The sequence below is a fragment of the Pygocentrus nattereri genome, chromosome 4, assembly GCF_015220715.1.
Source record: "Pygocentrus nattereri isolate fPygNat1 chromosome 4, fPygNat1.pri, whole genome shotgun sequence".
Lineage (NCBI taxonomy): Eukaryota > Metazoa > Chordata > Actinopteri > Characiformes > Serrasalmidae > Pygocentrus > Pygocentrus nattereri.
This window is the reverse complement of record NC_051214.1, coordinates 43,986,452-44,013,278: the sequence shown is the minus strand read 5'-3', so window position 1 is coordinate 44,013,278 and position 26,827 is coordinate 43,986,452. Positions and strand designations below refer to the sequence as shown.

The 26,827-nt window shown below is 39.0% G+C and overlaps 1 protein-coding gene across 2 annotated transcripts; it reads left to right on the top strand.

Annotated features, from left to right (window-relative positions):
* Positions 1 to 212: 212 nt before the first annotated feature.
* Positions 213 to 26,069, top strand: reps1 (RALBP1 associated Eps domain containing 1). 2 transcript variants are annotated; one of them, XM_017695729.2, is made up of 20 exons: positions 213 to 884; positions 3,867 to 3,990; positions 5,513 to 5,706; positions 7,350 to 7,506; positions 8,811 to 8,935; positions 9,336 to 9,498; positions 10,767 to 10,830; positions 11,175 to 11,329; positions 12,527 to 12,648; positions 13,898 to 13,978; positions 14,380 to 14,467; positions 15,009 to 15,107; positions 15,226 to 15,298; positions 17,707 to 17,837; positions 18,099 to 18,166; positions 19,127 to 19,300; positions 19,732 to 19,821; positions 20,343 to 20,491; positions 20,592 to 20,697; positions 24,536 to 26,069. In XM_017695729.2, the coding sequence occupies exons 1-20, from the start codon at positions 732 to 734 to the stop codon at positions 24,602 to 24,604; spliced, it is 2,385 nt and encodes a 794-aa protein (XP_017551218.1). In that variant the 5' UTR covers positions 213 to 731; the 3' UTR covers positions 24,605 to 26,069. The 2 variants fall into 2 exon arrangements, with proteins under 2 accessions (XP_017551218.1, XP_017551219.1); XM_017695730.2 differs by lacking the exon at positions 13,898 to 13,978.
* The last annotated feature ends 758 nt before the right edge of the window (positions 26,070 to 26,827 follow it).

Genomic DNA, 26,827 nt, shown 5'->3' with positions numbered 1-26,827 from the left:
ATTCACTACATACTTTAATACACGGCTACGTCTCAAACCACGCGCTTTTATCCATTACATTCTACACTAATGATCGCGCCTCTAACGGCGGTGGACTATTATTTTACACACTATTTAGTGGTGTACTATGAGGTTTGGGACGCGGCCACAGCCTTCCACTAAGTGGCGCTCCATCCGGGTCTTCCGTCCTCATGATGCCTGCGTGATGACGTTTCAGGAATGGCGGCGCTGCTGAGCGAAGGAGCCCGAAACTTTACTAACAAACACATCGGCGCATTTTTAACAAAACTCGACATTTCCACAGGCGCCTCGCTCCGTCGCTGAATAGAGAAGGCCCTCGAAAAGACAGCCAGGGCGATATCACTGCGCTGGCAGGGGGAAATAAGACAATAATAATAAATAAAATCACAGCGTCAGCGAATTCAGGAGTTTGATTAGCTGTTAGCCTCTCGCTAGCCTGCTGCTAATAAGCTAACGCTAGAGACTCGGCGGCGTAACAGTCGCTAACAGTGTCAGAAAAGCGAGAACAGTCTGTCTTTGGTGTCCGTACATTTCACGGGTGGGGGTTTGGAGCGCGCTGAGTGAGTGAGTGAGGGAGCGGGATTCGTCCTCGGTTGGGCGTTTCGGTAGCTGTCTGGTTGAGCTAATCTAAGCTAAGTTCAGTGACACTGCAGCAGCAGCCCGGTCCGGTCCGGCTCGTCGTTTTGTAGTTCAGCCAGCTGTATGCCACGATGGAGAGTCTGACGCTGAGCGATGTCGAGCAGAAATATTATTCGGATCTGTTTATCTACTGTGATGTGGACAACACCAAGAAAGTGGCGTCCAACGGCAAAGTGCTCGACCTTTTCCGGGCGGCCCAGCTGTCCAACGACGTGGTGCTGCAGGTAAAGCTGCTGAGTTACGAGCCTGGGTGTCATATGCAAGCTCTCCGTGTTATTAACATCTCATTACAGCCTGTTTTTCACCAAGCTGAAGTCAGCTTCTTATTCGAGTTTTCCCGTTCCACCTTAAATGGGCAGTTGCAAGGTGCCTCAGGCGCCAGAACGTCGTAACTGCTGCACCATTTAAGGTGGAGCGGAAAAATTCGAATAGGAAGCCGACTTAAGCCCCGTCTGCTTTTGTGCATTTGATGTAATCTGATCCAAATCTGCCTGTTTTGTGCAGCTGCTTGCTCCTTAGCTGGGTTACTTTCATTTGATTAACGGTGGCTAACCTACACATTTAAAAGATGCTTCTTCAAGGGCTCTTTAGGAAAGGCAGTGGTTCTGTGTAGAACCTTGAGGTTTATATACAGTTGTTTTCATGCTTAAGTTGATCTTTCCATGCTGAAATGGTTCTTCAGATCGTTAGAGAGTGCGTTGTATATGGTTCTGTAAAGCACCTAAAGGGGTTCTGCTGTTAGGATGTCAAGCTTGTAACAATAGAAGAACCTATTTCTCCAGCCATTAAAAAAAAGGTTCTAGAAGGGATCAAACACATTCTTCATAAGTCTGAATAGCAGTTTTACCTTGCAAAGAAACATTTAAGAACAGAATGGTTCTAAACAGTGCCATTGCCTTAGTCCTTGAAGAACCTCTTTTTTTTAGGTATGATTAATGACATGCACTGTGAGCTGTGGTGTTCTCTTAGAGAGTTACTGTCTGTCTGAATGGCTTTGCTGTTCAACACAGCCTGATAACATCTAGCAGCTGTCACAGCTGGTTAAACATGCTTGTGATGATAAAAATAATTGAATTGTGATTCATGATTACATTTATTTCATTATGGTGTGAATTATTTTCATAAATGATTAGTCAGGTGTTTACAGATATTCACATACTTGGCTTATTACTTTGCTTTATTTGTCAGATATTATCATGTGCTTTACTGTGCAGAAGCTGAGGAATTTGTTTAGTCATTTATCTCATCAGAAAGTGTGTTGTTTTTGACGAAAACACCGTATAGTGTTATAAAGAAAACGAATGAACAAATATAGTCAAATATTAAACACATTTTATGAGTTATTAATGTGTTGGTTAGAAGAAAATCAACAAGTTAGAAGAGCACAGATGTGGCTCCTCACTCCTCCCCGCCCTCCAGCCTTTGTTAAATTGTTAAATTCCCTCAGCAGCACTTGATTTAATGTGTTGAAGAAAGGATTCAACACAATCTGATAACATCTAACAACTTTCACAGCTGGTTAAGCACACTTATGATAATTCACAACCAGGCTCGCTTCCACTGGATATCTAGATTAGATCGTATAAACTAGCTAAATAAATACAGAACTGTTCTGTGTTTTTTGCCAAGTTTCTTAACTGATGTTTGGAAGTCTTCACTCGGGCCGTTAAGGTGAACTCTTGGTAAAAGCTTGACTAAATAAAGTGATGATGGAGCACAATACGTGGTAATAATACTGTCCTCAGCTTGTGTTGCGGCTTTTACTGTTTACTTTTTCAGTAGTAGGGGTGCACCGTACTTTTACAATCACCAGAATCATCAGATAATTGCTTTAAAAAGAATTAGTAGCATTGGACATGTTTTACCAATATTTGAAGCTTATTTATTGTACATGAGAAGAGTAGAAACTAGTGAGCTGAAATGTCATATTTTGTTTATTCTACAAATTTTTCATGCATTTTTATTTGTGAATGAATGTTATTCCAGCATTATTTTTCCATGATGCTAATTCACATAAATGTGGTTCTGATTTCTACATGTTAAGAATGTTTGTTTGTTTTTGAATGAATGAAAAGTATTCACTGTCCACATCACCTTGATTTTGATATACTTCCTTTTTACTTACATATTTACTTTTCCTTGCTGTTGGACCAAAATCTTGTATCTCTAATGTAGGAACTGTACCGAAGAGGGGAAAAAACATGCTTAATTTTTATTGCAATTTAATGTGAAAAGATCGTATTCCAAGTCATTTTAGTTCATTTCTGTTGCTCAAATGTGGGTAGAATGAAAAGGGCATCTGGATTTTTCAGATTATCTAATAAATAAATGCATAAATTTAATCGGAAATGGAGATTCAGGTTTTTGTCCTGACACACTCATTCAGTACATACATAACGTAGTTGTTACAGGTTTTCTTCCTGCAGCAAATTGTAATACATCACCAGCTTGTTGTTCATCTGAGTCATGTTTGCTGTCCTGATTCTTTTACATTAATGTAATGTTTGTTTGTCATTCATAAAATATCTGTGGTGCTGAAATTTCTATTGGATTTAGATAGTTGAGAAACACATGAGCAGAAATCTTGTGAGGGCTTTCCAATGCTTGACATTTCAACATCAGTGGTTATGGAGTGATTTGCCAAAGCTGTGTGTGAACCTGTATCCAAAGAGGCGTGTCTCTGTGTAGTGCAAGCTTTATACTTTTGATCCTTATGATCTGAGATACCGACCTCATCTGAGTATTACAGATGTGATTAGATATCCTTGATACCACATAGACCTATATCTTATCCTACCTCTAATTAATGTGCAATATCTGCTGCTGATAGATTGGTAAGTGCAATACATACACAAGTTCTGTGCAATAGCTACAGTTTCTGTGCGATATCCAGTCATTACCTGCTGAGAAATGTGCAATATCCATACAGCTGCATGTGTAAACTGTAAATTTGTATAGTTTATTAATTCTATTTTTATTTTTTATATTTTTCTGCTAACAGATGCCTTGTTTATTTATTTCTATAGTATATCTTATATTTTGTATTTTGTATGATGCACATCTTTGTCTACTTACTGCTCTTTATCTGCTTACTGTGTATTCTGCTGTAACAATGCAAATTTCCCCCAGTGGGATAATAAGTCTGTCTTATCTTATGATTCTTTTTTAAGGGCAATGAAGATTCTGACTTGTTTCTGTTGTTTCAGATTACTGAACTCTGTGGTGCCACCCGACTTGGCCACTTTGGTCGGAGTCAGTTCTACATTGCGTTGAAACTCATTGCAATAGCCCAGTCTGGACTGCCCCTTCGTGTAGAGAGCCTAAACAGCGGTAAGCAAAGTCAGATTTTCTGCAAATCTCAAATCAGTGTTATTTTACCTTTTTGAAATAAATTTGATTGAGTTCTACTGACTGCAGAAAAAGCTCAGTCGGTACTGATTATGTAGGATTATCTAAAGCTTATATAAACCTTAGATTTATAATTTGATTCCACCCCACTGTTACTGAAGAACTGTCAGAAGCACTGTGGTCTACACTGATGATTCTGCTTAACTACAGTTACTTAGATGCGTTTCTGTTGTCGAAATGCAAAAGTCTGTGTTGTCTTCTCAGCAGTGTTTTCAGTCACTAGCTCTTAAAGCCTGTGTTTAGGATATGGTCAAATGACTGGTTTCATAGATGAGAAGGAATGAAAAGCGGGTGGCCATGTAAATAAGCAGGAAATAAGGACATCCCTGCAGGCCTGGAGATACTGTAAGAGAATGGAAACTGAGTCAACAGGAAATTGCAAAAATGGGGCCCTGAAGCACAGATAGACTTTAGAAGGACTGTTTCCTCTGCTGCCTTTAAAATTAACCATAAAGCGTGAAAGACATTGAAGACTGTTGTCTCATTAGCTCTGTGTACGTCTTGTGATTATGCTGAGCAGTGGGGTTGGAAAGTTACTTGCCATTGGATGGGTGCATCAGAACATCAGTGCGTTGTCATGCATGAATTTGAGGGTGGCGATTCAACTTCATTAATTTTGTAATGTTAGAATCAATTAGAATAATATTCATTAAGATATACATGATTTTTTTGGGGCCAAATTACTTTTTTGGGGATATTTTCATGTATAAAAATCTCAAACCTCCCAACAATATTGGTGCATTGATTTCATTGTCAGAAATAGTTCCTCTATTCATATTTGTCTGTTCAGCCAATTTTTAATAGCTTTTTCTGATTGCTGTACCAAAATAATTGAAATGAATCTTGATGAAATTTGATTTCATTGTATGATGAATCATCTCATAAAAGACCAATCATATTTTTTTTACAGATATTTAGGTATTTGGCTTATTATGACTAATGGCTTATTATTTGTCAGGTATTAATACTGTGTATTATGTACAGTACTGTGCAAAAGCCAAGACAATTGTTAAAACTATTTCAGCAGAAAATGTGTGGCCAGTAAAAACACTATGTAGCATTAGAATAAAGACAAACAGAAATACAGTGAAACATATCAATGTTTTGTTTTTAGTAAGTTATTAATGTGTTGATTGTAGGAATACAGTTAGAAGAGCACCAATTTAGTCCTGACTTCTTGTTGCGCCTCAGCCATCAGTCCATCAGCAACACCTGATTAAGTTCATTGAAGGATTGATTGGATAAACTAGGTTTTGAATGGTGTACAGTGAATAGTGGGCTTGAGCTTTGAAAATGGTTAAACATTCACACTAAATTACAATGTTTTGTTTATTTGTATTTAAACAAATAAATGCTTATTTCTTAGACAAAGAGCTTTCTGCTTCGTTTTCTTGTATCATTTTCTCTAATGTGCTGTATTGCTCTACTGTGCTTGGCTTTGCAGTGAAAGACTTGCCCCTCCCGCGCTTTGTGATGGGCAAGAATGAACAGGAGGCCAGGCATGCGGCCATGTATCCAGACACAGAGAACCAGGGCCCGTACTCTAGTGTGATTCCCAGGCCCCCTGGCAGAGTCCAGCCCAAAAAAGTGTCCACTCATGAAGTCATCCAGCCATGTGTGCCCACCGTCGATCCTCAGGTCGGTGGACTGTTTTCATCTACAAACTGCTCACATCTTTGCTAATGACGTCACCCCAGTTCTCTGGTAGTCACACCTGCAAGCTTCTACATTCTGCCACTAGATGTTCAGGATGTTCTGCCAAAACCTGTGTATTGACTGCATGAGAGATTTCAGGATAAATAAAAAAGTTTTTGGGCAGATAAACTTAGCCCTGCAGAGACTTTCTCAAGAACCTGCCACTACTGAAAATGTTTGAGATAGGGCTGCACGATATATTGAAAATTTTCACAATAATGCAGGCTGATGAACTTCAGTTGATCCGGTTATGTTTCTGTGGTTTATTGAGTGAATAGAATCCAAACAATGTTGTTTTCTTTTTGTTAAAATGTTGCAGGCAGGTTGGGTTTTTAGTGATATTGTTGGTCTGCAATTAGGTCTGTTGTCAGTTTAACACCACTACTCAGTTAAAAAAAGAAATCACTGATTAAAATGTAGCCTGTTGATGAATCGACATTGACTACTTAGTTACTACGTAATCAATGCTCTTAAATTATTCTGCGGGTGTCTGTCTCACAAAGCAGGGAAACTTTAAGGTTAGTTCGATCGAATCTTGGATTGTTGTATGGTGGATCCCTTTTTTCCGGGCCACATCGCCACTTATGCTACACATCAAACTTTCTCCAGGGCAGGTTACATTTGGAATTTCTGATCATAAACAGTTGCTGGACCTATTAAGGGCAATGGAGGTGGAACCCTCCAGTCACTTTTGTTGTTTGTGACACTTGTGGCCTCGGTCACGTGAAGCATGTTGTTTTTCTTGTTTCTTTTTTTAATCATACTAAATAAGTAAAGAATAAAAGGCAGTTATTATTCCAATAAGCAGTCTTGATACTGTTGATTTTTTTAACCATTATAAGTGCTTTGCTTTCAACAGATCTATACAAATTTCTTCTTCCTTCTTTGAGAAATAAGGCACTTGACTTCTTGTGATTTGCGACATTCTTTCGTGTGCAAGCATGTGAGAATTAATCCTAGTTTAAGTATCTAATCATGGGTTAAAGCTGCAACCTTTGTAAAATAGTTAACTGTGGTTCCATTTGTAGGTCTTATGAAGCTGAAACTTAGTTAGGAACCCTGTTCTAGGTTAAGCTATCTTCATGAGACAGGACCTGGTCTTTCTTATAGAAAGGAAAGAGAACCCAATGGACACATCTATTTATGTTCGTTTTTAGGCAACATATAGTATATAAAACTTTTTATTTCTATAATGAAGGCTTTTTAAGGGTCTCTAGTTAAGCGTACTCCTTTAATGTATTTTGACATGTTTTAAAGGCTGTGCTTTGTTCTAGTCATTTTTATTGTTTGGCCAAATCTCTCATTACTCTGCTAATCTAGTAATAATTGGTATATTGCCCAAAGCAGTAGCGACAGCCCAAATCATTATTGTGATGTGAACTTTGGTCAATATACTCCAGCCTTTGTTTATGTTCTTTCTATTGCTTCACATGTCACTTTTGAATGAATCTGCTCTGTGAGTGAGTGAGTGTTTCTGGTAATTTCACACCACACCCAACAGAGTTCCTGGTTTGGGTGGATGTCCTTGCAAAAGGCATGGATGATGATGATGTGATAATTGTTGTTCTATCTCTCTCTGACCCCAGCCAGACACCACATCTCCTGTAGTCTCCCCTCATCAGTCACCGCCCACCTCACCCCACACATGGAGAAAGCACAAGCGGCAGGCCAGCGGAGGCGCTGTGGAGCAACAGCCTGCAGTGGCAAGAGCCGTGTGGCCACCTTTTAGAGAAGCACAATCAGGTTTGCAATTAGGTGTATTTTTGTTCTATGCAATAACGACACACACAGTGTATTTAAATATTATAAACTAGACACCAAAAGACCCAAATGTATTACTAAATGTTTTATTCAAAATTAAGTCATCCAGGGAGGTTTGGCGTGAAATGGTTCGTTTTCCACCATTTGTATATTTTATACTAATGCTGTTTGCTATCTGGTGTCGACCAGATGGTTCCCCTTTTGAGTCTTGGTTCCTTTCAAGGTTTCTTCTTCTTGCTCTTGGGGAGTTTTCATATGTAATGCTGTCTCAGAAGATGTGATGTGATGAAGCTGTTAGAGGCATTAAACTCCCCAGATGTCTGGTTCCTATCACTACCATTTTGACTTCCAAACTGAAATCATGAAAATTCATATGATTCCTTTTTGAAATTTTTATATATATATATATATATATATATATATATATATATATATATATATATATATATATATATATAATATGTGTGTGTGTGTGTAATATTTATATATATATATATAAATATTACACACAAAATATATATACATACACACAGTTAGAGTTATAGCTAAAAGCTAGCTCTAACTGTCGTTAGTAGTGGGAAATATACTGGTCCGATTGGTATGAAATTCTTAAGGTATGAGTTTTATCATTGCTGGTATGCCACAAATAAGCGCTGATCATGCAACATACATAAAGTGCAAAATATGCCAATTCCATCACCTTCCGTGTAGTGAGATGCAGTCTGAGGTAAGTTAGAGCAGTTTGTTGATGAAGGAGCAAATGTCAGATTATAATGAGTTAATAGGTTAACTGCATACCTCACTTGGCCAGCTGATTAAGGTGACTGTGCAGTCTCTGGTTACAAGCCGAAAGGCTTTACAGCTTCTTGGCTAATACTGATAGTGTGAGTGGTTTTTAAAATGTAACAAATTCCAGCAGCATTCGACATCTAGAAAAGAAATCTAAAATGTGAGAAATGCATGTATGAGATAAATGACCTGAGAGAATTAGATGGTAATTATCATTCAGCACTGGTTTTGTCAGGCGTAGAAAAGATGCTTATACAAAAATATTTCAATTAAGAAGTGAAGAGACATTCCAGAAAACAATACAAAAATAGGCTTCCAAAATGGTTTTATTTGAAAACAAAGTATGCATGAATACACTATGCTGTGATATATTAAAACTCACAGAAATCTTGTTAATTATACCACGATAAATATTTTTTATTTAGACCCCCACTATTAACTGTTATTACATGTAATTTTAATGCATCTTTTCATACCCTTTTCTGCCCACAAATTAGGTCCAGTAACAGGTGATGGGCTTTGGTCTGCCCACTCTCCTCCTCCGGTTCAGGAAAGCTGGGTCAGTTTTACTGACACTCCTCCCTCCAGCACACTTCCAGCAATGCATCCCTCTTCTGCTCAGGTACAGTAGCGTGCACCTGTTTATATAGCTCCTGTGTTATGGGTATCTGCTTTCATGAACAGCACGAACAGGGTAGACCTTTTTACAGATACCTGTAGCAAACAAAGCAAGTATCCATGGAAGCTGAGCAAATGTTTACTTATGAAACGGTTCATAACATTGCTATGGTCTCCTGATCTTAAGCTGTTGCTGTTATATTTGTTACTTATCCATTGACCAACACCAGATTCTGTGATCTCTCATAGTTTAGAGTCTTTAATGCTGTTTTTGGTGTTTTAGAATGGATTGAGCTCTAATTGAAATGCTTTATGTCACCATAACATACTGTTTTTATCCTCGTTGTGAGCTATAATTGTTCTGGTTTCTTTTCCTACTGCTTCTGTACTGTCGCTGACTATAGGAGAGCACAACAGTACGAACAGTGGCATCAGCTGCTACTACAAATGAAATCCAAAGACAGGCCAGTGGCTATGATGACCCCTGGAAAATCACAGAAGAGCAAAGACAGTATTACATTAACCAGTTTAAAACTATTCAGTCTGATCTGACAGGTTTTATTCCTGGTGAGTACATGCTGAAATTGTCTGTTTCTATTAGGGCTGCATAATATGTCTTATTTAAATTGTATTCATGATATTGACCTTTGTAATACAGATATTGCATAGGATGACAATACAAATAAGCCCTATAACTAGTCAAAAATGTTCAGAAAAAAAAAAAAAAAGTTACTGTATTTAGTTGAGGGTTTTTGTGGACAGATTCACAGTCAGCTGTCAAATTAAATTTAGATGAGCAACAGAAAAACGTAAATGTAGAAATAATAATAATGAGAATAACAACCAACTATGCACAAAATTCCCTACATCGCTTTTGTAAAAACACTTCAGGGACTTATAGTTTATAGACAATCTTTAATGATGAGCAGAAGACTTTCTTCTTTCCAAAAAAAGAAAAGCTGAGATGCTGTGCAAAATTTAAATAAAAATAGAATGCAATGATTCATAAATCATTTAACCCCTATGTTCATTTGAAATAAATTGTTTTTCCAGTTTCAACATTTCCCATGTTGTTTTTTGTACTATTTTCAGTTAAGTAGAGGGTTTATATGATTTTTCACATCATTACATTCTGTTTTTATTCATATTTTGCACAGCATCTCAACTTTTTTGGAAAGGGAGTCATACAATGTTACTTTGCTGGGTTGCTTTCCTGCACAGCAAGCACGCCCTGAGAACGCCTTTTCTGAAAACAAATGGCAATATGTACCTGTCATTAAATAGATCTGCAGCACACCTTATGTCTGCTTATTGTCTCATATCACCATAATGTTTTTTTTTTCTTTGATAGTGGTTTTTAATTTTAATTCATTAGTAAATTGGTACCTGCTGCCATCTGTCGTGCTTCACAGCTGTGGCTGAACACAATATATTTTTTAAAATTATTATTTGCATCAGTTGCCTTTCTGTTTATATTGCAGTTTTTTTAGTTGTTTGTGTTTTTTTGTTTTGTTAACTAACTAAATCTGTATCCACCATAACTGGTTGTGTTTGGAATTTGTTTTTAATATTTGCCTTTGCCCCGAAGTCAGTATTATTCAGGATGCCAAAATATGCATAAAATATGTTGAAATTAATTGTAGAAATTTTCCAGTACTTTTTCAGGATATTGCAAAGCATATTGCAGTAGCACCATCTAGCATTGTGGTTGTGATGTCTGTTAGAATGTTTTCCATATTGTGCAGCCCTAAACTGCACTATGAATATGTTTTCATTTGTTCATTGTAATATGAATTTCTGTCTTATCTCAAACTAGTGGATCACTGTTGTTTCAGGCTCTGCTGCAAAGGAGTTTTTTACTAAGTCAAAGCTGCCTATTCTAGAATTGTCTCACATTTGGTAAGTAGCTTTACTGGGATTACTTTGTCCTTCATTGTTTGTGTTCAGCTTGGTTGGCCTTGTTTAAGCCTGTTTGAAAACAGATATAAGACCAAGGGCTTGTACAGCACATTAGCTACTTTCTGGTACTTTTAGGGGTGAGGGCTGTTGTTTCTAGCGCACTTTGCAAGTTTCTCTTAACTTTTTGTGCTACTCACCATGTACACTATCTACATTGATTTGCCTGCATCATGCTTTTAAAGAGGAAGTTGGCTTCCTGTGAAAACCACAAAGTATACCACCAGTTTGCTCTAAAGTGTTGAATTTGTCTTGTCAACTAAAGCTGTATATTCTTTGTCCTGCAGGGAGCTATCAGATTTTGATAAAGACGGTGCGCTCACCCTGGATGAGTTCTGTGCAGCATTTCATCTTGTGGTTGCTAGAAAGAATGGTTATGACCTTCCTGAGAAGCTCCCAGAGAGCCTCATGCCAAAGCTTATTGACCTGGATGACTCAGCAGGTAGGGAGAGCAGAGAAAAAGCCTATTATTGTGACTCTGACATCTGAGAACTAAAGGAAGTTGTATTTCGTAATATATTATTATGTATTAAAGGAATATGAAAGCTTTTAATCTAATCTTGGTCACGTCTGTATTTGTACAGTCGAATACAATGGACAGTTATTTTGATGCAGGTTCCTGTACTTAGGAATGAGAAGAAATATGTCGGTTCAAAACTCCCTTGTCATAGAAGACATTGGGCAGTTGTTGAGTGCAGGTCTGTGAAACAGACATAAGAAAATGTCTTAGTAAATCTATTCTATGGAAGTTTTATCCTGTTCTTTAGCAGGAGAGTAAATAAGTAGTTGTGGTTATGTTTACTTTTCTTGAGATTATCTGGTGTTCATAGTGATTAGGTGGTGCCTGTGAAAACTGCACCTGCCCCACTACGCTGGTAATTAAGTACCACAAATTTGTTCATCCCTCTGGAAAACAGGTCCCATCTCTGATAGAAGTTATACAAAATTAGCTTAAAGTGTAAAACTTTATTCATGAACGTAAAGACTACACTTCAGGTGCACTTTTTAGGACCTGCATAAACAAGCAATTTTTAACTTGGCTTGAAGACTTTCTGAATTAATGTTAATTATTGTGAAGCAGGAATGCACTCCTTATTGGGCCTTTCTGAGATGCACATCTTCAGTATCATTCAGTATTGCTAAATATTAAGTCTTGAAGACTTGACTTAGAACCCTGAAGAGAGTAAAGGCTGTATTCTGTGCAATATAAATAGTTTTTTTATTATGAAGGTGGAACATAAAGCACTGAACCAGTCCTACACTGCAAATGATTTGTTGCCACGATCTCCTCTTGTTCTAATGCATCAAGCTAATTGCATTTTGTGCTCTGTTTAATTTTAGTATTTAAAATTTTAGCTCCTAACCTGCTTGTTTGAGCTGTTGTGAGTGAATGGCTAGAAGACCTTATCCTTCCTTAGACCTTCCTTATATAGTTCATATACAGTTGCACTTTGTGCACAAAAGTAGTTCAAACCTTTGCTAAAAATAGTGGATTGAGGAACAGAATGACAGAATCCTATTGTTTTAGCTGTAATTTCTGTAAAATGCTCTGCAGTTCCATTAAAACGGAAACTAATGGGCCCTAAATTTTAATATGAGGACATCGGGAACACAGCATTTATGTGTCTCTGTGTTTTAGGAGTCCCAGAGCCTGCACCTGAGGTGGGCTTCTCTGGTTCCCCAGTGGAGGTGACCCCCAATAAATCCCCCTCCATGCCTTCCCTGAACCAGAACTGGCCTGAACTCAACCAGAGCAATGAGGTTTGGCCTGCTCTACTGCACCGCACTTATAGATCAGACTGCATCACCTGGATACATAAATGAAAATGCAATCTATGAAGATTAGTTCTAAACTTCGTAGAAAGAGCGCCATGGTGACTCTTTAGACCGTTGTTACAGTAGTCACTTTGTTAAAAGCATGCAAAACATAAATATGCTTGAATAATTTTGTATTTTATTGAGCTTGTAACATCACTTCTTAAGCAAATTAACTTGGGAAAGTGTGCCAACAACTTAATATGCATTGGAATGAGAATTGAATAGTGCCCTCAACTTAGTAAGGCATCAGAACAAGATAATTATCTCATGGTCACAACTTGGTAGGGCATCGAAACAATATAATTAAGTTGTGATAACGAAAGCCATGGCCAAAACTTAGTAAGACATGGGAATGCAATAATTAACTCATGACCACAACTTAGTAAGGCATAACAATGAGATAATTTAGTCATGGCCACAATTTTGTAAGGTGTTTTGAGTGAAAGAATTTATGAGCATGATTTATTTATGTGTGGGAGCAAGATGATGAAGTTGTGATGGTAAATGGCAGCCATGACGTAGTGAGGTGCAGGAACTAGAAAGTAAAGTCATTTCCGTGGCTTATTAAGTCATTGCCATGACTTAAATATCTCATTATGTATTTTTTAATAAGTTGTGGTAACACATTAGGATCCTGATTCAGTGCCCTAGCAAGTTGTGGCCCTGCATTATTTTAATTAAGAAGGGATGTCACCAGCAGGGCTTCATAGTATTCAGGTGATACCTTTACTGTTATTTGCTAATAAGTGTTCTATTATATCCAAATTATGTTTACAGTGTACACTGATAAATTTAACACACATTGAATAACTTTCAAAATGTGCTTTTACAAGTGCCCAGACATTTTAGGACTACAGGACTCATCTAGATAGTAAAAGCAATTGTACTCAAAAAGTGGTAGTATTTTTTTTTTTCTTTATAATATCCTATTTGTTAGATTTGGTCATGGTACCACATATCAAATCTTTGGGAAGCTGTGGGCAGCACTTCCCGTTTTGTGCAGTGAAACTAAAAGATACAGTTGTTTATGTTCGCAGCAAAGGGATTTTGTTACAGTACAATGATGTTTTGTTTCTTTGGTGTCGTGTATATCTCTGTTCTTCTCCATCAATTGGAAACTGGAAGCTATAGTTGAACTGTAGGCTCCCAGGTTTTGTTGACATGCTGACATGTCTCTGCTCTGTCTCTCCAGCAGTGGGAGACTTTTAGCGAACGCTCCTCAAGCTCACAAACTCTGACCCAATTTGATTCTAACATTGCACCAGCTGACCCTGTAAGTCAATCACTTAGTGCTCTTTCATGATTAATGGTTTTTCATTAACCCCGTACTCTTGGGATTCTGTCTGGAAAATGCATGATTTCATTGCAAATTCATCCGCGTCAGTGGCCACAATACAATTTTATTTGTTTTGTTTTGCTTGCTTAGCTTATGAATTATTGTCTCACGCCCTCTCTGTTTGTGTAACTTGTTGTAGGTGGTGACTATTTATGGTTCTGGCAAACTTTCATTTAACAAATTTGAAACAAAAAACAGTGTTTATAGCCTTTTCTGTATTTTTCTTTGCTGCACATTTGGTCTCAAGGGAGCAGTGAACTAAGATACTTTCACTACAGACATGACTGCTAGATTGATGTGTTTTTTTTTTTTTGGGGGGGTTTATTTTTTTTTTATAGGATACAGCAATAGTTCATCCTGTGCCCATCCGTATGACTCCTAGCAAGATACACATGCAGGAAATGGAGCTGAAGAGAACTGGGAGTGGTAAGGAACTTTATGCATTTTATGTTGATTGTTTTTGTTTTGTGCCACGAGCAATATGAGACACTTATTGATTTGTGCATTTGTCAGTTTGGGGTGGGGGGGTGGGGGTGGGGGGGTTGGGATGCCTGGCTGCCCATGACAAGTGGCCAGTCTTTTGTAATCTAGTGACTCTGCACTTTTTCTTGCAGTGTAGGCAGTTCTGCTACAGAATTTGTTACAGGCTGTCAGACTGACAGAGTTCTACTGAGGTTATATTATGTAATAAGATGTAATCTGTTTTTCGATTTGACTCTGCTCTGATTTAATCTGCATGTCTTCATTATGACATGATTTCTTCACAAGACTGCTGTTATATTATGTTGGGTTTTATGAAACCTGTCAATGTTTTGCCCTCATATGTGCTACTTCATAGCAGTTCGTGTAAGGTTTGATGCATTTTACTGAAAGCTGACAAAATCAAAAATTTAGCACACTTTGTTTTGAGTTGCTAAGCCTGTGGGCTAATAACTAAAAATCTGTGTTTTGCCTCTTGATTTGACAGATCATGCACATCCAACAAGTCCATTAATGCCTAAACCACCTGAACTCTCAGAGGAGAAAAAACTAGCAGCAACTATTAAATTTCCCGGGACCACTGTAGGTAGGTCAGCTTATTTCAAGATCATAATACTTGACTGGAACCCAGGGCTGCTACAGATACATTTATCCAACATACACTAATGTATCTAGACCAACACTGGCTTTCTGTTTTCTTACAGGTGATGGTTATAGCAGCTCTGATTCCTTTGCATCTGATCAAGAGCCTATTTCCAGTGCAGTAACTAGACAAAGGTGTGTATTATTTATTATGTATAATTTTTATGGATTATACAATTGTGTGATATAATTCACTTATTTTGCTTCTAGCTTTAAAACAAAAGACAGATTCCCCTTAACTTATTCAAATTAATTAGCTGTTTTGGTGGATATGTTAGATTTATGATGCTTTTTAAAGTCTTGGTATCGCTTTCTTGTTCTGGTCTTTGCATTTCAAGGGGCTTTTTTGTGTCTGCGGCACCAGTGTAATATTTGGTAATATTGACAGTTAATTGATTTTGGACTTCTTGACTTACATTAGCCTTCAGCTAAAAGCAGCCAGTAGCAACCTGCACACACTCATGAAGTCAAGTACAGATGTGATGTATGCCAGTATTTTCAAAATTTCATCAAATTTAATGGGAAAATTTAAGCCTTAAATAAAAAAATTAATAAAATTTATATTATTAACGGTTGTACTAAATAGTGAATTTCAACAATTAGGCTGCTAGCTCACTTTGCTAGCTGTCACATTCTTACCTCCTGGTATAAAAACGTATGCAGCTTGATACCGGCCTTATGGGAGAGAACTTCTGCTCTAAACAGTCCGACAAACTTACCAAAAATCAGGCCACTTTTTAAGGTGGCAGCCGTGCGGCTCATTTGTGGTTCTTTTGTGGTCCGATTGATTTGCATGTTGTGAAAATGAACGACCCTGTTCTGCTTCACATTTTGTTTTAAGAACTACATGTGGTTTTTTTTTTTGTTGTTTTTATTTTTTTTTGCCCAGTTATAACCACAATTTGCACTTGCGACAAATTTTCACAGTCTGCAGCGATTTTCCAGGTCGGGAGCTCAATCAGAAGCGCTCAGTCAAGCTCTGAATTGATCGGAGGCCCTTTTATTTTTTTTATTTAATATTTGAAAGTCTGCAGTGTAAGAAGGTCAGAGACCAAATAACGGCCAATCTGAGAGCTGGAAGAGAGAAAAGCAAAGAGACGCTTGTTGTCATGGTAACGTCTACACTAAGTTCTAGTCTGAATGCGCATCATTTTGGATCTGCTTGCTTGTGTGCATGTAAACAAGATATTTTCCATCAGATTGTTCAGTAGCGTGTGCATATAGACACCTAAGTCTTAATCTTGAATCGGAATGTATTAAATCGGATTGGCAAAAATCTTTGCATGCGATTATTAGTGTTTCTCAACCCCATTTTACATTTACATTTACAGCATTTAGCAGACGCTCTTATCCAGAGCAACTTACAAGAAGTGCTTTGTCAATCTAGAGAAAGTATCTTTGCTAGTTACCAATAGCTTAGAGAAAAAGACCTAGCTCAGATACTTTGCTAGCTCAAAGTCCTGAGCTCAGATACTGCTAGAAACAAATATGTCACTGCAGACACCAAGAGAAAAAGAAACAGAGTTGAACGCAGAACTCTGTGCCATTCAATGCAATACAATAACAAACAATACAATACAATAAACTACAATACAGAGTGCAGTACAATAAAATAAGTGCAGCTTATAATTCAATGCTCATTTAAGTGCTGTGTAAAGAGATGAGTCTTCAGTCTACGTTTGAAGACAGCAAGAGACTCTGCTGTTCGGACAGCCAGTTTTAATCCTCAGTTTGTGATTTTACTGCACCAGCAGGTCCAGTAAGTTCAGCTCTGGTTTTGTCGTGTGATTTGAGAAATTCTGGGGTTTTGAGTTCTTATTCATAGCTGAAAGTTGTGTTTGTTATTCTCTTTCTTTGTCTTGTCGTCTAGTGTGAGCATCCTCGCGACAAAAAGACAAGAACCTCTGTGACAAACTGACTTTAAGTTTGTGTTGCTATATGTTTCAGTTATTTTACTGTGGTTAAAGAATGATGCTAGGTATGCTAGGCAGAAATAATCCCCAGAATTAAAATCACTGTAATACAGACTTTCTTATTGCTTTTATAAAATGGTGACAAAAATAATACACAGTACAATAGTAAATAAAAATGAATTTAGATCAAAAATGATTCCATGAATAATAGTAACTGTGTAATGATTTTTAATAGCTTTACCCTATTGGAGGATTTAATATCTCATCAGTGCTGAAGCCATTTAAAGTTTGCTTTTAGTGTGAAACACTGAGGTCAGTTGAAGCTGGTTGACTTTAACAGAACTGAATTTGGTCATTGTTAGCAACCAAGATATGTGGTTCGCATCTGACATTGATGTAGAACATGTTGATTTCAGTGACAGTATCATTTTATGTGAAAACACCCTAAGCTTGCTTTGTTTTTAAAATGAGGTAGTGTCTGAAACTAGTTTGTCTTATAAAGCCTTGCAAGGAAACAAGTGAAAAAACTTGTAACTTGTAAGACTTAATGATTGTGTGTTGTAAGCATTGTGCTGGTGCTTGTTTTAATTTGATTGTTTTAATTTAATTTAATTGTTGTATTTGTTGCAGGTCTCACTCTGGGACTTCTCCTGAAGGACTGAAAGCTGTGGCTCCGCCACCACCCCCTCCCCGCCCCCACGCTTCACACTCACGGTCCTCCTCTTTAGACATGAACAGAAACTTTACCACTGTCCCTGCAGGTACACAGATCGCTCACATAATATCTTTAAGAGCACACACAGCTCGTCTTTGTTCCTAAAGGAATAGTGGAGTCTAAAATACTAATGTTATCAGTAAATAAAAGTGAAAAAACAACAAGTAGCATGATGCAAATGGCTTGTGAATGCTTACTTCTATTTATTGTTTGACATATCATTTTCAGTCATTTGTAAAAGATATTGTGGTTCTGAGGAACTTGCATGTTTTTTTTTTTTGTTTTTTGTCTGTTTAATGTTTGCCAGGAGCCCAGCAGCAGGCCGGAGTCGTGGCCTTTCCCCCTGCTGTGCCTCCTCGACCACTGGCCACACAGGTATACCTCCAATCTTGACCTGGTTTTGAAGACCTAAAGTGGCAAAATTGTGTTGAAAATATTAGTTTTGAATTCCAAATGTGCCATTCATGTGAATCATTGACAGGTTTTTCATTTTGGGAAGGGGAGGAGACTGCTGCCAACAGAGAACTCTGAAATCCCCTTTCCACAGCACAGCAGCAGTTCGTGGTGGTTTTTAAATTTTTATATCAGACAATTAGAACAGGAAAACAAAAAAGAGAGCTGTGTTTCATGAAGATGGTTTCATTTCCACATATTTGGATTTCCATCTTCACTAGCTTTCAAAGGATGGATAAATGATCATTCTCAGCAACCGAGATGTGTAGTTTGCATCTGGTATTAATGTAGAACATGTACGTTTCTGCGGACTGTTGTAACTGCTATGAGTGCAGCCGTCTACAAGTTTAATTACAAGTTGCAGTCATTGGGGTCCAAGCGCTGCAAGCCATTATGGAGCTATTAGAACACAAATTATAGGAGCTGGAAATGAATTTCTAGGTGGAAAGAACTTCACCTTCTTTGGGACATCACCATATATAAGCTGGATAGTGTTTTCTATAACAGTTCTTATATAGATGGGATCTGTTTCACTCATTTATCCCCACTTTGCTCACGCCGTTGGGTTTAGTTCTGCTTCAGTGGCGTAGCAGGCTGGGAGTGTTGGATAGACTGATGTCTATCATGTGTGCTTATTGAAATATTAAGACCATGCCTAGATAGTTCTCACACTGGTCTGATCAGTGTTTTTTTTTTTTTTTTTTAAGCCATATTTTATTGCATTTTATTTACAACTTGCTGGATGTTTAATATGACACAGTTAATTTTGTTATCATAAAAATATTTTGAGTCTATAAGTAAAGTCTTTGAATTGTTAGTTACATTAGCCTCATAGATCCAGGCTAGAGCTAAAGAATGTCTGTCTCTCCCCCAAATGCACAGACATCAGTGCCGCATGGGCATCGTTCTGTAGATGGAGATGGTCTTCCGGCTCATGCTAGCACTTCACCCCAGCAGATGCCAGAGCAGCCCAATTTTGCAGACTTCAGTCAGTTCCAGGCCTTCGCTGTGGAGCAGCCAGCAGATGATGGGGAGAAACAGCAGGAGAGTGTGCAGGTTGGGTAAACACCAAATGTCATTCTGTAACCACAGCTTCTTCTACTGAGGAAAATATAGGTGGCCCTTCTAAATGATTTAAAATATAAAAAGCATAGCAAGATTTTAAAGTGGACCATGAGAAAAATATTATACATTAATGTACTGCATGAAGCAAGGTAACAAGTACAACTTGCAGTACTTTGGGTTAACAGTGAGTGTATCATGAAACATTTATTGAACAGTTGCAATCAGGATTTTAAATTTGAGGTTTCATTTTTCTCAAGGCTCTTAGTCTGTAAACTGCAAACTAAATTATAATGTGAAGTTCAGTTTGAGACAGCAATGATAAATCCACACAGTCCACCATTCTATCATTCTGTCTTTATCAGTCAGCACTGGAGAGCTCTGCTGATCGTAGTGCCTGAAGCTGCTGCTTTGTTCTGTTTCAGGTTGAGAAATGTGCAGACGCTACTGGGACTATGAGAGCAGTGAAGAGTGAAGCTCAGCCAGAAGAGCGAACTACAGCCACTGTGAACTCTGTATGTATCTTTCTGTTCACTCTTGTGTATTCATACATACACGTTCTGTCAAGCTGATGTGTTAGTTAATGAACTATATCTACCTCTCCTGCATTTACATATAACTATGTTACTTTCATATATAAATATGCAGGAAAACCTCAATTATTTTTGTTGTCTGTATTCCACTACTGTCTAAATCAAATCAAATCAAATCAAATTTATTTGTATAGCGCTTTTTACAATGGATGTTGTCACAAAGCAGCTTTACAGGATTTCAGAAAAGACAAAGTTTCCACAGGACTGAAAGAATGTACAGAATGTACAGAAACAGATGTCTAAATAGTTCCTTCAGTGTCGTTTGTGTATTCAGTGCATTTTTTAAAAAATGGTGATAGTAATTGAATTGTTGTAAAATGTGAGCTTTCATGATGCATTAAATCTCTTCCTAAAGAATTGTAATTGATTTCTTGTAAGGTTAGAGATTTACACTCCTGTGTAAAAGCCTAGTGCTTTACAGTGACCCTTATGTTTACCTGCAGGCCAAAGGATCCACTCCTCTTGCTCCTCCTCCTAAACCTGTCCGGCGGAGGCTAAAGTCAGAGGATGAGCTCAGGCCTGACATGGAGGACCACCCTCAGAAGTCTGGTGTGGTTGCCTCTGTCCTAGCAACTCAACCTTCAATTCCACGGTATGCTCATGAACAGTGTGTTATTTCAAACCTTTCAGTCTGAATCATGTTGGCAGTATCTTGTGATCTTGTGTTTACTGCTCTTTTCCTTTCAAAATAGGTCTGTTGGGAAGGATAAGAAGGCTATCCAAGCTTCCATTAGAAGAAACAAAGAAACAAACACGGTTTTGGCCAGACTCAACAGTGAATTACAGCAGCAGTTAAAGGTGCGTTTGTACAGGTCCTTCCAACAGAAGTCCCTTTCCTGCTCAAAACCCAAGACCTGTTTTCAGGATACATTTACCGGTAATGTTCAGCTTCGTGTCATTCACAAACACAGCACTTAAATTATACACTGCTCAAAAGATAAAGGGAACACTCAAATAACACATCCTAGATCTGAATGAATGAAATATTCTCATTGAATACTTTGTTCTGTACTAAGTTGAATGTGCTGACAACAAAATCACACAAAAATCAATGGAAATCAAATTTATTAACCAATGGAGGCCTGGATTTGGAGTCACACAAACTTAAAGTGGAAAACACACGACAGGCTGATCCAACTTTGATGTAATGTCCTTAAAACAAGTCAAAATGAGGCTCAGTATTGTGTGGCCTCCACGTGCCTGTATGACCTCCCTACAATGCCTGGACATGCTCCTGATGAGGTGGTGGATGATCTCCTGAGGGATCTCCTCCCAGACCTGGACTAAAGCATCCGCCAACTCCTGGACAGTCTGTGGTGCAACGTGATGTTGGTGGATGGAGCGAGACATGATGTCCCAGATGTGCTCAATCAGATTCAGGTCTGGGGAACGGGCAGGCCAGTCCATAGCTTCAATGCCTTCATCTTGCAGGAACTGCTGACACACTCCAGCCACATGAGGTCTAGCATTGTCCTGCATTAGGAGGAACCCAGGGCCAACCGCACCAGCATATGGTCTCACAAGGGGTTTGAGGATCTCATCTCGGTACCTAATGGCAGTCAGGCTACCTCTGGCGAGCACATGGAGGGCTGTGCGGCCCTCCAAAGAAATGCCACCCCACACCATTACTGACCCACTGCCAAACCGGTCATGCTGAAGGATGTTGCAGGCAGCAAATCGCTCTCCACGGCGTCTCCAGACTCTGTCACGTCTGTCACATGTGCTCAGTGTGAACCTGCTTTCATCTGTGAAGAGCACAGGGGGCCAGTGGCGAATTTGCCAATCCTGGTGTTCTCTGGCAAATGCCAAGCGTCCTGCCCGGTGTTGGGCTGTGAGCACAACCCCCATCTGTGGACGTTGGGCCCTCATACCATCCTCATGGAGTCAGTTTCTAACCGTTTGTGCAGACACATGCACATTTGTGGCCTGCTGGAGGTCATTTTGCAGGGCTCTGGCAGTGCTTCTCCTGTTCCTCCTTGCACAAAGGTGGAGGTAGCGGTCCTGCTGCTGGGTTGTTGCCCTCCTACGGCCTCCTCCACGTCTCCTGGTGTACTGGCCTGTCTCCTGGTAGCGCCTCCAGCCTCTGGACACTACGCTGACAGACACAGCAAACCTTCTTGCCACAGCTCGCATTGATGTGCCATCCTGGATGAGCTGCAGTACCTGAGCCACTTGTGTGGGTTGTAGAGTCCGTCTCCTGCTACCACGAGTGTGAAAGCACCACCAACATTCAAAAGTGACCAAAACATCAGCCAGAAAGCAGAAAGGTACTGAGAAGTGGTCTGTGGTCCCCACCTGCAGAACCACTCCTTTATTGAGTGTGTCTTGCTAATCGCCAATAATTTCCACCTGTTGTCTGTTCCATTTGCACAACAGCTGTGAAATTGATTGTCAATCAGTGTTGCTTCCTAAGTGGACAGTTTGATTTCACAGAAGTTTGATTTACTTGGAGTTATATTGTGTTGTTTAAGTGTTCCCTTGATTTTTTTGAGCAGTGTATTTTGCCATTTAAGGGCTTCACAAATTCATGCTTCCCATGAAAATTCGGGTAAACAGGACAAAGTGCTCAGCTTTAATAGCCCACAGGTCATTTGTTTCTGAATTATTCATAAAAATACAATCCTTCAGCTTTTCCTTCTATGAAAACTGAAAACTCCACTGTAAAAACAGATAGTATGCTTTACTGGTCATGAAGCATCATAATTGCGCTAGTCTCAGTCTCGGACGCTCCGTTTCTTTGGGTGCGGAGTATCTAAGGCTGAGACTACTGCAATAATGATCTTTTCCATAGTGCTGGCCACATCTCTTGCTTTCTGATTGGTTATTAGCACATCTATGTATGCTCACTTCCATGCAATGTTTATCATTCATACAGGAAACAACGTTTTCTTTTTTTCAGCTAAATTGTGGTAGCAGTACCAAGCAGCTGCTTGCACTGGATGTTGTAATGAAATGTGAGCCTTTTAGAGCAAGTGTGGCATTTTCACAGTTACTTCCCATTGCGTTCTGCGCCAAAACAGCAGCCTGTGATTAATCGTTTTTCATGTCAAACTCTTGGCCACGTTGTGCTGTGAAAGGCATCAGACTCAGGCTTGTGAGATTACTTTTTTGCTTTGCGTGCAGGGGACATTTTTGCCTCTTCTTTCTAAAAGCATATACAAAATACACTCTCACTGCAAAATTCTGCTTTGCTGGCTGTTATCTAGATACTTTTGTGTTTTCCAGTAATGTATCAGCTTCTATTTACACATGAGCATTAATGATAATTTCTAGAGGTTTGTATCACGTCTCATGCAGCTAAATTTCTGTGTCAGCCTAACCAGGTTTTTGACTCTCGCTTGTGTTTACACTCAATCCATTTCTCATTGAATTACCGTTAAATCTCTTGGTAACAGTGCATGTGTAAAAGGGACTATACACAGTAAGCAAGTTATTTTACCCTAGATCTGGGCTAGCTGGCATGTTGGAGCTGAAATGTGGACTGTGTGTCGCTGTTTTAAGATATTCTTGACTGTGAGCAAAGGTGCACTTACACCAGCAATGCTGCAGTGTCTCATACAATTCAACCATTGCAACACTGAGAATGATCTATTACATGAATAATATCTGATCCGTGGTGCTCTTATGGTGGTGACTTTCCTTTGATAAAAGGCATAGATGAGATACTAATGAATAGTGTAGTAGCAGACGGGCTATAGTCAGTAATTTTAAACTTACACAGTGCAGTAATATGGTAGGTGTTTCTGATAAGACAGTAAAGATACAGCATGGTTTTAAACAGATGACTCTGTGTAGTGTTAAGTACGATTTGGACAGGGTTACTTGTACAGGAGGAGGCTGGATCATGTAAAAATATTCCTGATATCCATAATAGCAGCATTCTGGATTTTAATGCAGCACTTTTTAAACGTCATGGGCTGTCATTTTGTTACATTTTGCTAAATGTACTCTTAATTGGTTGTCATGATATCAAACAAACATCTGTTGTTCCAGTCAACAGTAAAACTAACCCTGTAATATAACTGGATATAATCTGTTATGACCCATCTTTTTTACCGAATTACAGAGGTGGGTGTGGCTAATTGATTTATGCACTGCCATCACGCCAAGTTCCATACACACCACATTCTGCTGCTCTCAAGTACAAAACGTCTAAATATTTAATTTAAACATAATTCATTTTACCGTAATATACGTAATTATCTTATGTGAGTGCAGTGTTTCATTAGCATCATTAACTTGGAACATACAGCACAAGCAAATGCTTGAGTGCCTCCATATTTAAGAAAAAGGTGAAAAAGACTCTTTCACTGGAATATTTACCATCATGGCAATTTGCACAGGGTTAATATAACCTGGGGTTATTTCTACAGCTTATTGTTTAGTACATAAAAGACAGAGGAATCCTTCATGATGTGGGGCACGTAGTGTGTACAAAACTACTGACATTACAGTCACGGATGGGACTAAAATCACTGAGAAATATCATGACATTGTCCCACCTCCCCATGCAAAGCTAAATCCATCTAGTAGTCCTCAGTTTGTTGGCACTTCCACTTAGAGGTTGTCAGAAGTGTCCTCTAAAACAAGAGCTTTAAAAGGGAATTTGATTTCACTTTGTTCTGCTGTTTTTCAGGACTTGCTTGAGGAGAGAATATCTTTGGAAGTTCAACTGGAACAGCTGAGACCGTTTTCTCATTTGTAACCACATGAAGGAAGAGCTGTTGAAGTGATCGGAAAAGGTCCAGTGGATCCTCTGGGAGGATGCACATTTCAGCCCTGTATCCCCTCCTCCTGCGCCTGTTGCTCTCCCTCTGCCTGCGTGAGGAGGGAATCTGCTGCTTCCTTCCACGTTGCTCTCATGCATCCCATCCTGACCTCAGAGAGGGGATGTTCTGAGAGATAGGGGTAGGAACATAATAGATTTTGGCACTTTGACGAAACAGAGTATGAGTTGTTGTAAACGTCAGTCCTCTACTGCAAGTCTTCAGCACGCGGTCAGCCACTGCTCTAATGGGGCGTAGGGGGCACTGTTTGAAGCCCCTCACCTGCTCAAAATAAGGATGTTGAGGACACGGTAATGGTCCAGCAGATGCAGTGGCACCACAGTGAGATTCATTGATCACTAAGTGTGCTGTTGGCGGAGTGGAGGACTGATTTTAGGGAGATCATGCTCTGTTTCAGAAGTACGTTAATGAATGAATTGTGCTAGGCACTCATTCATGTTTCTTGTAACCTCTCTAACATGCCAGCGGAGGACACATCTATGCGTGTTTTTGTGTGTATGCGTGTGTGCGTGAGCAACGGTTACAAATATATGGCATAATGCATCAAAGACTGCTCTATTTTCTTCTTTTAACATCTGTGGTATAATGAAATGAGTTTTTCTACCCTGTACAGTCATTGACCCAGTATAACAGAACTTTTGTGGCCCCCTCACATTCATAAGAAAATGTTGCCTGTACTGTGCCTGACATGGTGCACAACCTGAGTGAGTCATGCTTCAGAATCAAGCTTTCCCGTGACATCAGCTATAAATGTGAAACCTGAAATGTAACGCGACTGCACTTTCTTACCCTCGGCTGTTCTTTGTTCGTCTGTTCTTTTTTTTTCCCCTCGTAACACTACTTTTTGCATGTTGTTCGTGTTCTTATTTGATATAAAACAGCTCTTAAAATCGAACCACTTGATTTGTATATGTATTATCTTAACTAGTATGACTTTTACGTTGTTCTTTGGACTTGTCTAGTTCATTGTTAGGGTTTTTTTTCCCCTTTGGATGTTTTTTTTTGTTTTGTTTTGTTTTTTTTGTTTCTTTCATTTTCTCCAACGTTCCCATTTTCTTTCCCTGCCCTCGAAGCCTTACTCCCGTCGTTCAGGTTTTCACGGTAATGTGTCCTCCCCCTGTGTTGAATCAAGGTGAGCCTTCTTTTCCTGCTGTTCAGGTCGATGTACTGTATAAGGGGTTTGTTGTATATTGTATGATACACACCTTTTGGTCTCATATGTAAATTTGCATTAATTGCTGACTAACAGCAAATATTCTATTTAATTGCTTATATTATGGCTGTGGGATCATAGATGTTTAACTGCATGGATGTATCTCTGCAGAATGAACTAGCAGCTGTGTGATTTTTACACAAAATAAAAATGGCACAATATTTTAATAACTTTTCCTTGGTTGTGAATTCTGACTATGCTCAAGTGTTTGAGATTTGTTGACCTAGAAAGCTCAAATGGCTGTTGAAACTGCATTACAGCTGTAAATATGTAAGATTTTGAGACCTCTAGTGGAAATGTGTAATTGCATGCAACGTGCAGAAGAATATGGCTTGTGCTTCAGACCCTTCCCCAAGCGGATGAATCTGATAATTGCAAGTGAATTGAAAGAGAACGCAATCAAAACTTGGTGAAGGACATGTCTTCTGGGCATGCAAGTGAATTATCTATTATTTTCATCAAACGCTGGCTAGCCACTTCATTAAATACACCTCCTTGTATCCATAATCCATTTAACAGCTTCACTTGTCCTATAGGTGCACTTTGTAGTTTTACAATTACAGACTATAGTCCATCTGTTTCTCTGCAAACTTAACCCTTCTTTTACCCTGTTCTTCAGTGGTCAGGACCCCCACAGAATAGGTATTGGGTGGTGGTTCATTCCCAGCACTCCAGTGACGGACGTGGTGGAGGTGTGTTAGTGTGTGTTGTGCTGGTACGAGTGGATCAGTCAAAGCATTGCTGCTGGAGTTTTTTTTTAAACACCTCAATGTCACTGCTGGACTAAGAATAGTCCACCAACCAGAAATATCCAGCCAACAGCATCCTGTGTCCACTGATGATGGACTAGAGGATGACCAAACTGCAGCAGCACAAGAGCCACCATCTCTGACTTTACATCTACAAGGTGGACCAACAAGGTAAGAGT

Coding starts and splice junctions, on each gene's coding strand:
- reps1 (XM_017695729.2), top strand. CDS start 732: ATGGAGAGTCTGACGCTGAGCGATGTCGAGCAGAAATATTATTCGGAT. Junction 9,499..10,766: donor TCTGACAGGTTTTATTCCTG/GTGAGTACATGC, acceptor CTGTTGTTTCAG/GCTCTGCTGCAAAGGAGTTT. Junction 10,831..11,174: donor CTAGAATTGTCTCACATTTG/GTAAGTAGCTTT, acceptor TTTGTCCTGCAG/GGAGCTATCAGATTTTGATA.